General features: G+C 40.9%; 1 protein-coding gene across 14 annotated transcripts in view; it reads left to right on the top strand.

Annotated features, from left to right (window-relative positions):
- COL13A1 (collagen type XIII alpha 1 chain) overlaps window positions 1-13414 on the top strand; it is a 263539-nt gene extending 250125 nt beyond the window's left edge. For all 14 annotated transcript variants that reach the window (XM_040436364.1, XM_040436362.1, XM_040436356.1 and 11 more), the window contains 2 exons: window positions 4876-4914; window positions 12581-13414. In XM_040436364.1, the coding sequence (XP_040292298.1) occupies window positions 4876-4914; window positions 12581-12583 (42 nt within the window). In that variant the 3' untranslated portion in view covers window positions 12584-13414. The remainder of the gene's footprint in view (window positions 1-4875; window positions 4915-12580) is intronic.
- Window positions 13415-15744: the final 2330 nt, after the last annotated feature.

Raw genomic sequence — 15744 nt, 5'->3', positions numbered from 1 at the left:
GGCACTAGTGATTGCTTGCATACAGTGGAGGGGATCGCTGCATGTAAATGCAACTTTCTCCTCCTCTGACAAGCAGGCAGTGATCGGGAAGAAAAGCTTCCTTCCTTGTAAGCTGGCATTAAAGGGGTTGTTCAGATAGTAATATTGATGACCTATCCTCATGGTAGGTCATCAATATCTCATCAGTAGGATTCCAACACCCCCGCTGTTTGAAGAGGAAGTGGTAGTTGTATGACCGCTACTTCTTTTCAAGATTACACTGTGCTTCACCTCGGAATTCCCTGCGGTGCAGTGTAATTACAATTGCTTGTTTCATTCACTTAACTGGAACAATAACTTATAATTATACTGCGCCGCCAATGCAAGCGAGATGACGTGCAGTGTTATCTTAAACAGGAAGCAGTGCTCCTCTCTTCAAACAGCTGACCAGCTGGGGTAGCAGATGTTGACTGCACAACCCATTTAAAGGGAACCTATCATCAACTTTATGCTGACTTCGCTGAGGGCAGCATAAATTAGTGACCGCAATGCTGATTTCAACAGTGTGTCACTCATGAGCTAAAAGTAGGTGGCTGCCGAGAACCAGCATCATAATTATTGCAGCCCAGGCCTTGAAAAGAGTCAAATCTACCTGAGAAGAGTCCTGGTTATTCATGAATTCCTGCTCTCCCTGTCGACCTGCTGATGACTGACAGGCTTCTACCTAGTTTTCTCCCTCTCTCTCTAGGAGAGAACTGCCAATCATCAGCAGGTGGTGGAGAGCAGGAGATTATGAATAACCAGGACTCTTCTCAGGTAGATTTGACCCTTTTCAAGGCCTGCAATGATTATGATGCTGGTTCTCAGCAACCACAGACTTTTAGCTCATGAGTGACACACTGTTGAAATCAGCGAGGTCAGCATAAAGTTGATGACAGGTTCCCATTAAGTCATCAATATTTAAATCCTGGGAAACTCCTTTAAGTGATCTATACATGTAAAATGCAAAAGGATGTCCATTCTGAATGGGCCAAAACAAAGTGCAGTTCCTGAATAATAATATGAGACCATATCCTCAGCTCCAAGACATTAAAGGCGTTGCTCAGCCTTTTTTTTTTTTAGGATAGGCCATCTTTTGCTGATTGGTGGGGGTTCGGAAAGCCGCATGCAGTAGCTCCGTCGCAGCAAGTGTAGTGGCGAACTCCCTCCGCTAAAGTGTTGACGCTGCTCTGTAGCTTCAGCTCTGACTTGCGGTGATGGAGCTACACCAACTGATCTCTGTCGGTGAGGGGTGTAGGACCTCATGCTGATCAGCTAGTGAAGTATAGGCTATGACTTAAAAAAGGCTGCATAACCCCTTTAAATAAAAACAAGATACAGATAAATCAAGAAACACAGGATATATGTATGTTTTCCCTCCCTTGTTTTTTCTAATGAGCACTTTCCAGATTCTTCCTTCTGACAAACTTAACAATTTCAACTCTCCTTTTTCCCTGATATCATAATCAATACTCTATTAAAACATTACCAGTTTCTAGAAAGCAAATACCTTAACCAGCCTCATGCTCTTTACTATAGTGGGCAGTATTGTTTTCTGAAAAGTGACTTATTTGCCATCTGGTCTGCATGCCAAATAAGCCACAGTTACTAAAGAATATGAATATAGATCGAAATACACAACAAGGGCCGGCATACATTTCATGATTTATTTCTTAGTAGTCTTTAGTGTTTTATTGGTTTTCAGCTGATTGATATACACTAGATACATTACCCTGAAAATGAATCTTCTGTTAACACTATGTAATTTTAGGACCAAAATTCTGTGTTCATTATTTTCTTAATGGATCTGTATTCAGGTCAAAACTAAATTTCTGTACTATGCAGCTCCAAGGCCCTGTGTAGACACAGAGCTAAGTGACACAATTCAATTTTTTTCAGCCGCCGCTACAGAGAGCTTACTGCATACTGGTTTCCCTCAAGAGACAGTTATATGTAGACAATATCTTATCATGTGATCTATGTCTATGCAGGAGAGTAGGAGCTCTGACCTCGATAAAGGATGAATCCAGAATTGTGGACCTATTTTGATAAAATACAGGGGTCATTTATTAAGACCGGCATATTAGACACCAGTCTTAATATCCCCTATAGCTGGTGGTGGATCCGCCAGAGTTATGTAGAGGCGCCGGCCTCTACATAACTTCGGCGGATTCACCGCCGCTTGTAAATGCAGCGGAAAAGTGTATTTCCGGTTAGTAAATAACCTCCCCATAGTGTTTAAGAGTAGGTATCCACTGCAGTTGACTATCTGAAACTTATCTCCAGGAGGAATTTTTCTCCTGTGGATAGGTCATCAATATTCTACTACCAGAAAACCCATGCTGAAATCTGCTTGTAAGGCTCCTATGAGGTCTGTGGAGGGAGTGTTGGGGAAAGGGTAATTTGGGTAGGTTGCAAATTCTCATGTAACTTCACTATCTGTCACTAGCCTGAGTGGACTTCTTTCAGCAAATAAGTTGGGCCCCAACCACTGTATTGTCCTTAAGTTAGGGCCCATTCACATGACCGTATATTGGAGTCTGCATTCATTTCAATGGGGCCTCAAAAGATGTGGACAGCAGACCTTGTGCTCGATAGGGTCGTCTGAATGAGCCCTTACACTCATGCTACACTCATGAATTAATGGTTGATCTATTTGCTAGTAAGCCATTAAGCAGAATCAGTACTAAACTATATATATATATATATATATATATATATACTCACAAGATTTTTTTTGTCCATGGTGTATATGTAGTAGAATATGTGTGTGTACTTTAGACCACATGTAAATGCATTTGATTTTACATGGTCATTTACTGATATTGTATTACTTATGTTTTTGTGTTTGCTAAATATTCATCTTCGAAAAAAGAAGAATATTGTTTTTTTCCTAGAATAAGAATATAGCTGATCTGCAAGTTTTACCTTGCAGATGAAGTACAATAGTAACTACTAGGGAACTGTCTGTGCATGATTGTTTTTCTGCAACTGTATGAAGAAAGTTGAACTTGCAAGCAGTTGGATTATACTGGCAGAATATTCTCACACATTAAGCTTTTGCATGACCAAAAAATCTGCTTTAGTACAAAAACTGAAAATTGCCATATGCGGGTTTTAGAAAAGAGCATGAATGTAATAAATTATGCAGATTAAAGTATATTTTAAAATGTCTCGGTCATTAGACATAAACGCTTTAAAGGGAGTCTGTCACCAGGAAGTTTACTGTTAGGGTGCTGCCACCCATTCAGTCAAGAATCTGTCACAGTTTTATCTACTATAAAGTAAAAAGAGCAGATCCTTCATAAAAATGCAGTTTTTAGCCAGGTGATGTGACTATTTGACTATTCTGGCTAATTTCACCTGCCTATGATGCAAAGTCTGTTTCCTCCCCCTGTACAAAGGATTTGTCATCTAATGACATGCGCTGTATATGTACGGCAGTTGTCTCTTTAAAGATGGTACCCGCTTCAGAGCACCCGGGGATAATGTCTGCGATAACGCCAGTTTCAGACATTTAACCCCTCAGATGTCATGGTCAGTTGTGACCACAGCGTCGAGATGCTCCCATGGCCCAAACAGCTGAGATCAGGGAAATCATTCATTTTCTGCAACAGCCTGCTCTTACAGATGCAGGTTTTATGGAGGCCTGCAGGTGGCAGGGCTCCATAAGAACATAGCAAATGTACCATTCATTGTAATGATAATTCATTGGAATGTAAGGCAGAAGGGATCTGAAAATTGCATATTCAATTACTTAAAAAAGTTTACAAAAAAAAGTTTATAAAAATAGAAAAAATTCTAATCACCCCATAGTAAAACTAAACATAAAAATAAGCATTCCAAATGCCTGAACTATTAAAATATAAATGTATTTATTCCTTCAATGAACACTGTAACAGAAAAAATATAAAAATGGAAGATTTGCCTTTTTTTTTGTTGCTTCACCTATCAAAAAAATTTAATAAAAAGTGGTTGACAAGTCATACACACTCCAAAGTGGTAATATAAACTACAGATCGTCCCACAAAAATTTAACCTTCGCATAGCTCCATAGATAGAAATATAAAAAAGCTATGGGAGGTCATTTCCTAAATTTTTTTTTATTTTGTATTAAGACACAAGAAAAACTATATATGCTATGGTATTGCTGTAATTGAACTGATATGGAAAATACAGGGGACCGGTCAGTTTTACCACATATGTAGATAAAAAAGAAACCCATAAAACTATGGTGCAATTGCGTTGTTGTTTTTTTCTATTTCACCTTATTTGGATTTTTTTCCAGCTTCCTACTGCATCAAATGCAAATAAATGGTGATAATAGAACGTGCAACTTTTCCCACAAAAACAAAGCCCTCATACATCTATATGAGCCGAAAAAAAAAAAAAGTTATGGCTACAGGAAGGCAGGGAGTAAAAAAATGAAAACGAAAAAAGGGAAAATCGCTTTAAGACTTTAATACTGAGAGGTCATCAGTATCTGATCTGTCGGGGTCCAACACCAAGGACCGCTGCCGATCAGCTGTTTGAGAAGGCACTGGTGCTCCTATGAGTACCGCTGCCTTCTCAAACTGCTGATCGGCGGGGGTGTCGGTAGTCAGACCCCCAGCAATCAGCTACCGATGACCTATCTAGAGGATATATGCTGTGGAGAATAACATAGTGACAGGTCCTCTTTAAATGGATAACACTATAACATAAATGACTGTGTAGTGGAAAATAGATGGATAATAATAAAAATGTATTCAACCAGCAGTGCTTTATGATATGTGGATTGTATTTTACTGCATGTTTTTACTTACTTCAATGTAAATTTACATAAATTAAGATATCAAATTATTATTTTTTCCATAGGGAGAAGATGGTTTACCAGTTCAAGGCTGCTGGAATAAGGTAACATTAGTAAAGCAGGATTTAGACTGTATCATATCACATTTAAGTGTTGGTTCACCTTTAAACACCATTATATTTTAAACATAATCTGTATAAAAGGTTAAAGGGAATCTGTCACCTAGTTTGAGCATATTAAACTGTTAACATTGCAATGTTCACTAAACTACCTTCATTCCAGCAAGGGTCTTCTTCCTTCAAGTTGCCCAGAGGGGCGTTATTCCTCTCCTCTAGAGCCCAGTAAAGCCCCCCTGCAGTGCCCAGCCCGCCTTTATTTCAAGCCCAGCACGCCTCCTCATAAATAAATTTACCCCCACATCCGAGCCGAACGGCGCCGCCCCCGCCGCTACGTCATGTAATTTATTCACCCCACGATCCTTGCGTCCTCCTTTCTTGCCCCTGAAATCTCGCGCAGCCTCAGTATCGCCGACTGCCTGCGCCTGTCCGATCCTGTGGCTCCTGAGGGCAACAGCCTCAATAGTGTCACTGGGCATGCGCCGAGCCCAGTCACGTAATCAGAGCACTGTTGCCCTCAGGAGCTGTAGGATCGGACAGGCGCAGGCTGCGGCTGCTCGAGATTTCAGGGGCAAGAAAGGATGAAGCAAGGTTCGTATGTTGAATAAATTATATGACGTAGCAGAGGGGGCTGCGTGGGAGGATATGTATTTATGAGGAGGAGTGCTGGGCTTGAAATAAAGGCGGGCTGGGCACTGCAGGGGGGCGTTACTGGGCTCCAGAGGAGAGGAATAACGCCCCTCTGGGCACCTTGAAGGTTAATTAGCATATCTGAAAAATCGCTTTTTTATCAAAATGAAAACTTGAATAAAAGAAAGAAGACCCTTTCTGGAATGAAGGTAGTTTAGTGAACATTGCTATGTTAACAGTTTAATATGCTCAAACTAGGTGACAGATTCCCTTTAAGAAACTTTAGCATACATTGTATTACCTTGTGCTGGTCCTGAGCTACACCATGTATTGCAGCCTTTGCTGTTTTTAGAAATAGTTAACAAACTCCAAAGATAAAGATGTAAAATTGATCTTATGGATAATTTTGAATAAATAAAATATTAATTAGGTCATCAGCATGCATATCTACATGTAAGCGTTCCCAAAATACCCCTGCTGATATCATGATGTTGAAATCAACACAACAGCACCATTACATTGGTATAGCAGGATTAATGCTGTTATCCCAGTGGTGCCTCTGCAGTGCACACAGAGTACTGGACCTTTTCATCTATTTTTTAGGATAATAAGGCATGGGATCATTTTTCTGAATCAATAAAATTTCCAGCTCACAGTGTACTGGTATAATGGAAGCTTACTGTACTTCCTAAATCAGTTTCCCTACAGTGAATGTTATAAAAGTGATAGTTTTGAGAATACGAGACCTAGACATACATTGTAGCAGCATACAATGGTTATGATACCAGCAAAACTGTGAATTCAGTTTTTGACCACATTACAGGATCAGAACAAGAAAAAAATAACATTTTTGCAACTTAAATTAATACTATATATGCACATACTGTAGTAAAAGTGTTTAAAGGTGAACATCAAAGGTGACTGTCTTATTTGCCTTGCTATTGACAAATGTGTGTGATGTGTGTTGATCACCGTATCATGTTGCAATTATTTTTAATGTATATATGAATTATGTTCCCCGTTGTGTTTGTAATTGTGAAATGCTGCTCGTCATTGTGTATTTTGCACAGATATGCATGCAGTGTATTTTGCACAGATATGCATGGATAATGATTGCGAACTATTTTATACACATAACAGGTTAAAAAAAACTTGCACACATTAGTTAAAATGTTTCATCAATTATAAATAACTTTACAGTAATTATTATTATTATAGAAAAATACCTCTTTCTTAGATCATCAGCTCCCCTTGACAGAAGCTTGAGACTAGCTCGGCGATGTCTCCCATACTCAGCACACAGAAAGAAGCACCTGATTCCTGCTCCCCTATTTGTCTGTAGTACCCCCTCAGAAGCAGTATATATATACACTGCTCAAAAAAATAAAGGGAACACTTAAACAACACAATGTAACTCCAAGTCAATCACACTTCTGTGAAATCAAACTGTCCACTTAGGAAGCAACACTGAGTGACAATCAATTTCACATGCTGTTGTGCAAATTGGATAGACAACAGGTGGAAATTATAGGCAATTAGCAAGACACCCCCAATAAAGGAGTGGTTCTGCAGGTGGTGACCACAGATAACTTCTCAGTTCCTATGCTTCCTGGCTGATGTTTTGGTCACTTTTGAATGCTGGCGGTGATTTCACTCTAGTGGTAGAATGAGACGGAGTCTACAACCCACACAAGTGGCTCAGGTAGTGCAGCTTATCCAGGATGGCACATCAATGCGAGCTGTGGCAAGAAGGTTTGCTGTGTCTGTCAGCGTAGTGTCCAGAGCATGGAGGCGCTACCAGGAGTCAGGCCAGTACATCAGGAGACATGGAGGAGGCCATAGGAGGGCAACAACCCAGCAGCAGGACCGCTACCTCCGCCTTTGTGCAAGGAGGAACAGGAGGAGCACTGCCAGAGCCCTGCAAAATGACCTCCAGCAGGCCACAAATGTGCATGTGTCTGCTCAAATGGTCAGAAACAGACTCCATGAGGGTGATATGAGGGCCCGACATCCACAGGTGGGGGTTGTGCTTACAGCCCAACACCGTGCAGGATGTTTGGCATTTTCCAGAGAACACCAATATTGGCAAATTCGCCACTGGCGCCCTGTGCTCTTCACAGATGAAAGCAGGTTCACACTGAGCACATGTGACAGACGTGACAGAGTCTTGAGACGCCGTGGAGAACGTTCTGCTGCCTGCAACATCCTCCAGCATGACCGGTTTGGCATTGGGTCAGTAATGGTGTGGGGTGGCATTTCTTTGGAGGGCCGCACAGCCCTCCATGTGCTCGCCAGAGGTAGCCTGACTGCCATTAGGTACCGAGATGAGATCCTCAGACCCCTTGTGAGACCATATGCTGGTGCGGTTGGCCCTGGGTTCCTCCTAATGCAAGACAATGCTAGACCTCATGTGGCTGGAGTGTGTCAGCAGTTCCTGCAAGACGAAGGCATTGATGCTATGGACTGGCCCGCCCGTTCCCCAGACCTGAACCCAATTGAGCACATCTGGGACATCATGTCTCGCTCTATCCACCAACGTCACATTGCACCACAGACTGTCCAGGAGTTGGCAGATGCTTTAGTCCAGGTCTGGGAGGAGATCCCTCAGGAGACCGTCCGCCACCTCATCAAAGTTGGATCAGCCTGTAGTGTGTTTTTCCACTTTAATTTAGAGGGTGACTCCAAATCCAGACCTCCATGGGTTGAAAAATTTGATTTCCATTTTTTTATTTTTGTGTGATTTTGTTGTCAGCACATTCAACTATGTAAAGAACAAAGTATTTCAGAAGAATATTTAATTAATTCAGATCTAGGATGTGTTATTTTTGTGTTCCCTTTATTTTTTTGAGCAGTGTATATATATATATATATATATATATATATATATATTGTGTGTGTGTGTGTGTATATATATACACTGCTCAAAAAAATAAAGGGAACACAAAAATAACACATCCTAGATCTGAATTAATTAAATATTCTTCTGAAATACTTTGTTCTTTACATAGTTGAATGTGCTGACAACAAAATCACACAAAAATTAAAAATTGGAAATCAAATTTTTCAACCAATGGAGGTCTGGATTTGGAGTCACACTCAAAATTAAAGTGGAAAAACACACTACAGGCTGATCCAACTTTGATGTAATGTCCTTAAAACAAGTCAAAATGAGGCTCAGTAGTGTGTGCGGCCTCCACGTGCCTGTATGACCTCCTTACAACGCCTGTGCATGCTCCTGATGAGGTGGCGGACGGTCTCCTGAGGGATCTCCTCCCAGACCTGGACTAAAGCATCTGCCAACTCCTGGACAGTCTGTGGTGCAATGTGACGTTGGTGGATAGAGCGAGACATGATGTCCCAGATGTGCTCAATTGGATTCAGGTCTGGGGAACGGGCTGGCCAGTCCATAGCATCAATGCCTTCGTCTTGCAGGAACTGCTGACAGACTGCAGCCACATGAGGTCTAGCATTGTCTTGCATTAGGAGGAACCCAGGGCCAACCGCACCAGCATATGGTCTCACAAGGGGTCTGAGGATCTCATCTCGGTACCTAATGGCAGTCAGGCTACCTCTGGCGAGCACATGGAGGGCTGTGCGCCCCTCCAAAGAAATGCCACCCCACACCATTACTGACCCAATGCCAAACCGGTCATGCTGGAGGATGTTGCAGGCAGCAGAACGTTCTCCATGGCGTCTCAAGACTCTGTCACATGTGCTCAGTGTGAACCTGCTTTCATCTGTGAAGAGCACAGGGCGCCAGTGGCAAATTTGCCAATCTTGGTGTTCTCTGGCAAATGCCAAACGTCCTGCACGGTGTTGGGATGTAAGCACAACCCCCACCTGTGGATGTCGGGCCCTCATATCACCCTCATGGAGTCTGTTTCTGACCGTTTGAGCAGACACATGCACATTTGTGGCCTGCTGGAGGTCATTTTGCAGGGCTCTGGCAGTGCTCCTCCTGTTCCTCCTTGCACAAAGGCGGAGGTAGCGGTCCTGCTGCTGGGTTGTTGCCCTCCTACGGCCTCCTCCATGTCTCCTGATGTACTGGCCTGTCTCCTGGTAGCGCCCCCATGCTCTGGACACTACGCTGACAGACACAGCAAACCTTCTTGCCACAGCTTGCATTGATGTGCCATCCTGGATAAGCTGCCCTACCTGAGCCATTTGTGTGGGTTGTAGACTCCGTCTCATGCTACCACTAGAGTGAAAGCACCGCCAGCATTCAAAAGTGACCAAAACATCAGCCGGGAAGTGTAGGAACTGAGAAGTGGTCTGTGGTCACCACCTGCAGAATTACTCCTTTATTGGGGGTGTCTTGCTAATTGCCTATAATTTCCACCTGTTGTCTATCCCATTTGCACAACAGCATGTGAAATTGATTGTCACTCAGTGTTGCTTCCTAAGTGGACAGTTTGATTTCACAGAAGTGTGATTGACTTGGAGTTACATTGTGTTGTTTAAGTGTTCCCTTTATTTTTTTGAGCAGTGTATATATAACATTAGCAGTACTTAGCTGTGTAGCTGTGAATCCAGCATTGGGATAAGATGGAATGGGAAACTTAAAAGTGAAAAAAGTGAAAAGCTGCTGTAGAGTCTGTTTGTCTCTGTCTCTGTCTTACACTCTGCAGCTGCTTCCTCCTCCCACTCTCCTCTCCAGTTCTCTTAGGTCAGCGTGTAAACTGGTCTCTTAGTGAAGTTGAAAAGCCATTTCCTCTCTGGAAACCAATTTGATCAGTGAATTTATAGTAAGAAGAGCCTGATAAGTGGAGAAAGTGCCATTCTTCTTTAATAAGATAGATTAGAAAGTTTGCATTATTGATTTATAAATCTGTGATAAACATAAAAAAAATTACCATGTATTTTAGGGACAGTCAGAAGTAAGTGACTCATAGTAAAGAATTATGCTACAGCTATGATAATATCTGGACAGTTCAACCAAAACTTCATTTTCAGTCAGTTGTGGTCTGTTAAAAGTATGATATATGGAACCTTTGGAAATAGGGACACAGCACGATACAATATTCCTTAATAATGTATTGTGAATAGCAGTCCAGAATTCTCTTCCCTACAAGAGATGTAATAGGGAATCAGCCAAACAGAGACGATCAGAATGGGATACTTGATTAAATTTGCTTAACTGAAGATCAACTAAGACCCATCTTTGAGGTAGTTAAGTTATGTGGCTTCCCCTTCCCCAACTGTATCTAATGAACATAAGTAACTACCCTGATTCTTACTTGTCAAATGTTTGCCAAATGGCCATATGTTTGGTCCATAGAAATCTATTGTTAAATAGCATGATACTCTTGGATATTTTTTTCTTATCCAAGTGTATCCTTTAGCCAATATACATGATATTAACTTTGACTCCCGCCCCCCACTCAGTTATGTTATTGTAGAGAAAGGACAACTATGGGCCAAATATACAGTATGTCATGACGATGCTCTTTGCCCATCGCCATCCTGCTATTCAGGGTGGGAATGGGTCCCGCATCACTCACCTAGCTTCTGCCTTGTACTGGCCACCAGACTCTTGTGTCCGATGCTGCAAGCTGCAGCCTGGCTACTAGGTATCTTTCTGTATGTGTATTAGTGTCTAATCATTGAACCTCTCCCTGCAGCACTGCTAGGGTTACTTCCCCTTTTTGCTCTGCGGTTAGCTGATAAGCTCATTACCCCTCTTACATATGCTGAGCTGTTTGTTCCATTCCTTGTCTGAGCAATAGATTCCTTTTGGTTACACTTGCTTGTTAGGCCCTGCAAAAGAGCTACAATCCATTTGTCTGTATTCCAACTTCTACCTGTTTGTTGAATCCTGACTCCCTGCTGCCTGACCTGTGGCTGTTAATCGTAAATGACCCTGAGCCACTTGACCTCTGGACTGTTTCACAGATTCGCACATGCTCTGCCTTCCCTGACCTCTGCCTGTTTTGCTGACTACATGTATTGCCTGATCCCTCAGTGCTTGGCACTGGTATCTCTGACCCCAGTGGGTCAGCATCCAACCACACTGAGACTATTCCAAAAAGGTAGAGGCCTAGTCACTCCCTTGCATTGGAGGCCAGATCACTGTATTGGTGAAAACCAGGAGACTGATGGAAAAACACCCTCAGGACTAGCCCAAAGTCAAACCAGTTGGCTGGCACATTGAATATAGAAAAAAAGGGGAAAATGTATGGCAAAAAGTCATGTTTGGTCTCTAGAAATCTATTGTACATCACATGATACTCTTGAATATGGCTTTATCTAATCCAAATGCATCCTGAAGACGCAGCCAATAAACATGATTGGTTCCTAAATATGTACCTAAGTATATATGAGATATATAGATAAATTTCATGCTGATCAGGTGGTGTTTTCCAATATCCCAGATTGAAATCTATGCTCTTGCAAACTCAAAATATAATTTCAATGAGCTATAACTATATTTTTTATCCTGTATTGTTTAACATTTTATGATCTCAATATCTGGGCTATATTCATTGATAACTATAGGCATTTTTCACACAATTCTCAGTATATCCATGCTCTTAGACCCATCAAAACTAACAATTAATCTTGTTGTGTTCTTGGAGGAATTACTGAAAAGCATTTAGAGAGGTTGTCTTTAGTAGAGACAGGGCTCTGCTTTTTTTTCTTCTGGAAATAACACCATTCATGTCCATGGGCTGTATCTGGAGCTGAACTGCAATGCCCGACACAGCCAGTGGACAGGAGTGGCACTGTTTGGATTAGAGCTACAATATGACTCCGAGCCTATAGACAAGGCAAAGCTGCAGTACCACACAAAACACATGGATAGGAGTGGTGCTGTTTCTAGGAATATTACGGTAGTCTTACCTGATTTTCAGTTCTCAAAAAATCCCTTTAAATTTCAAGTTCTCAGCTCATGCTTTTTACATTAGCTTTATTTGCTTAATCTATAAACCTTTATCCATACTCCAGTTTATTATTACTATCTCCTTGAACTCAACACCAAGTACTAAGAGTCCAGTTTAACCCAAGTTTATGTTTTCTTTTGCAGTGATCGTTCTAACCTGGGATTGTCCCGTGTGTCTGTACATAGAATATTTATTTTTATACAGTGTTCGGTAGAAAAGAGAAACCATACCTAACTTTATGCATTTTGTACAGAAATACTAAAATAGATGTTCTCCTTTTTTTTTTAAGCTATCGTGTATATTGTTTGTTTTTTGCTTTTCTAATATTTGTGAAGAAATGCTGCTGTATTTGCATGATATTTGTGCACATTTATTAAATAATGCTTTTGTTAAGTTATTATACTTTGGTGCCAAAAGTACATCAAAGAAATGATGTCCGTTTTCCTGAGTATGATGGTTAATGAAAAATAAAGTAAATCGTTGAATGAAACATTCAACAACAACTCCTACTCTGTGTATCCATTAACATTTCATTGTTCTATATGAGAACTTTTTTGATAGATCTCTTTCATATTGTTGTACTGAGAACAAGCATGGTATCATTTGTAAGATGAACATACCATGTAGTCAATTAATACCATCTGTCATGGAGACGGCATGGAATGTGCATTACTTTTAGGAGAACTGATTTTTTTAAAAAATAAATAAGTCCTTGCTTGGTTTTATTGTATTGTGATTTTTGCTTGTATTGCATGATTATGCCATGTATTGCTGTACTCCATATCTGTCCATTCATTTATTCTGTTTAAAGCAGCTCTGACAATGACATTACCAGTTACTGTATATAAGACACCAAGGAGCTGCAATCTACATTGTAACTAAACAAAAGAGGAAATTTCCTCATCCACAATTAAAGGGAACCTGTCATCATCTTTAGGGTCCATTCACACGTCCGTGGAATGGGTCCGCATCCGTTCCGCAATATCCGGAATGGGTGCGGACCCATTCCTTCTCAATGGGGCAGTAATGGATGTGGAGAGCACACTATGTGCTCTCCGCATCCGCATTTCCGGAGAGCGGCCCCGATCTTCCGGTCCGCAGCTCCGGAAAAAAATAGAACATGTCCTATTCTTGTCTGCAATTGCGGACAAGAATAGGCAGTTCTATGGGGGTGCCGGCCAGGTGCAATTTGCGGATCCGCAAAATACACCACGGACGTGTGAATGGACCCTTATGCTGCCCATACTAACGGCAGTAATAAGTAGAGACAGGTGAGTGGATTTCAGCTGTCTGTCATTTAAAAGTTACAAGTGGTTGACGAGAACCAACATCACAATCATTGCAGACTGTGCCTGGAAAAGAGTCCCGGCCACCTGAGAAGAGTCCTGGTTATTCATGGATTACTGGTCTCCCTGCCCACCTGCTGATGACTGACAGGCTTCTACCTAGATTTCTCCCATTCTCTCTAGGAGAGAACTGCCAACCATCAGCAGGTGGGCAGGGAGAGCAGAAGATTATGAATAACCAGGACTCTTCTCAGGTAGATTTGACTCTTTTCCTGGCCTGGGCTGCAATGATTATGATGCTGGTTCTCAGCAACCACTTACTTTTAGCTCATGAGTGACACACCGTTGAAATCAGCATTACTGTCACTACTTTATACTGCCCTTGGTGTTGTCAGCATAAAGTTGATGACAGGTTCCCTTTAAGTCATTCTTGAAAAGAGGAAGCTACCATAACACTTGTTTGTATATCTTTTTACGATAATGAAGATAGAAAATCTTTTGCCTCCAGAAATGTAGAAAAGTAGCATTTATAAATTCTTCAGCATCAAGACAATATATAACATGAAAATGTTGCACTAAACTCAAGCAGCTAGAATCCTACTCTATACTGATGAGGGGCAAACACCCTGAAACAGCTGCCTGCAGATGGATATCTGGCTTGGCTATTTTCCCTTGTCATGTTCTAAAGCTTGTTGAAAAGTCGAATTTTGACTCATAGAGAGCCGCTTCCAAAAGGTGGTGCCAGTGATGCAGCTCAGAAGGAAGGACAGTAGTCCCAATGTTACTCTTGTCTGGTATTGAACATTGTCAGTGCTTCTGTATTTTCCATAGCCTAATCATGAAAGCACCTTTATTTGATACTTTAAGGGCCAGACTCCATGGCTAATAGCCAAAAAATGAAGATGGTTGCTATTCAGTAAATGAGACTTTGGTCTACAAAAGATGAAGATGAGGACAACTGTCTCCTGATCTTGATGACTTCTGCAAGTCCAACTGCTGGTGGAAAAAATGGTCTTGATCACATTTGGTTTTGCCAAAGGAGATTCGTTTCCTGAATTGAGTTTCACTGTGTTGCTATCACCTGTCTGTGTGAGCAGTACGGATAGCTAGTGGGGAAGAAAGAGGAACATTGCACTATGCTCATAGTATTTTCTAGAGGTTCCCATAGTGTTGTATTATAGACAGTCCGTCTTGTGTGACATTACTCTGTAATGCAGGACAATACCAGTACATGGACTCCAGTAGAACGGTTTGGAGATAATGATTTCTTTTTACATTTGAGGAAAGGCTGTTTATTAATAAGTAAGAACAGAGCATTTCCTCAATTTGATTTTGATGATTCCTCCATTACCCTATCACTGCCTTTTAGTTACCAAGTTCCTTCCATGTAGGAATTCCATTTTTTATCAGTTCATTTTTTGATGTTTTTATCTATTACTAGAGCTCTAATTGCTAATCCTTAATTACAAATTTCAAGGACTATATATATATATATATATATATATATATATATATATAATATGTGTGTAAATAAAAGTTTCACGATGCCCTGTGAAACAGTACTTTACCAGGTTGATCAAGTCAATATAATATAGAAATATAGCACTGTAGTAGGTGGCCCTGACATATGCGGTTTTACTTTATTCCAGAGAATTCCTAAACCATTGTAGAATCTGTCTAGATTCTTTCCATTTAACCCCTTCACTGCCAGATGTGCTCTTGCAAGCACTTGTTCCACTAAGGGGTTGGCATTAGTTTTCATTTATAAGTAAACTAAGCTATACAAGACGACGTTTTAAAAAAGTCTTTTAAATGGTGTATATTTGAAGAATTGTTTTTCTCTCTCCAGATATTGTAAATTGTCGAGGGGAACTGTGGAATCTTCTTTTCTGTTTTGGGTGGGAGATAGATATAGCTTTAAAAAAATGTTCTTTTTTTTAAATTTTTATTGTTTGGTTAAGATTGTTCTCTTTCTATGTACTTTGTTACTATGTTCTTGTTACGAAATGACCAGAGATGCA

This window comes from Bufo bufo, chromosome 6 (assembly GCF_905171765.1).
Source record: "Bufo bufo chromosome 6, aBufBuf1.1, whole genome shotgun sequence".
NCBI lineage: Eukaryota > Metazoa > Chordata > Amphibia > Anura > Bufonidae > Bufo > Bufo bufo.
This window is presented reverse-complemented; position numbering and strand designations above follow the sequence as displayed.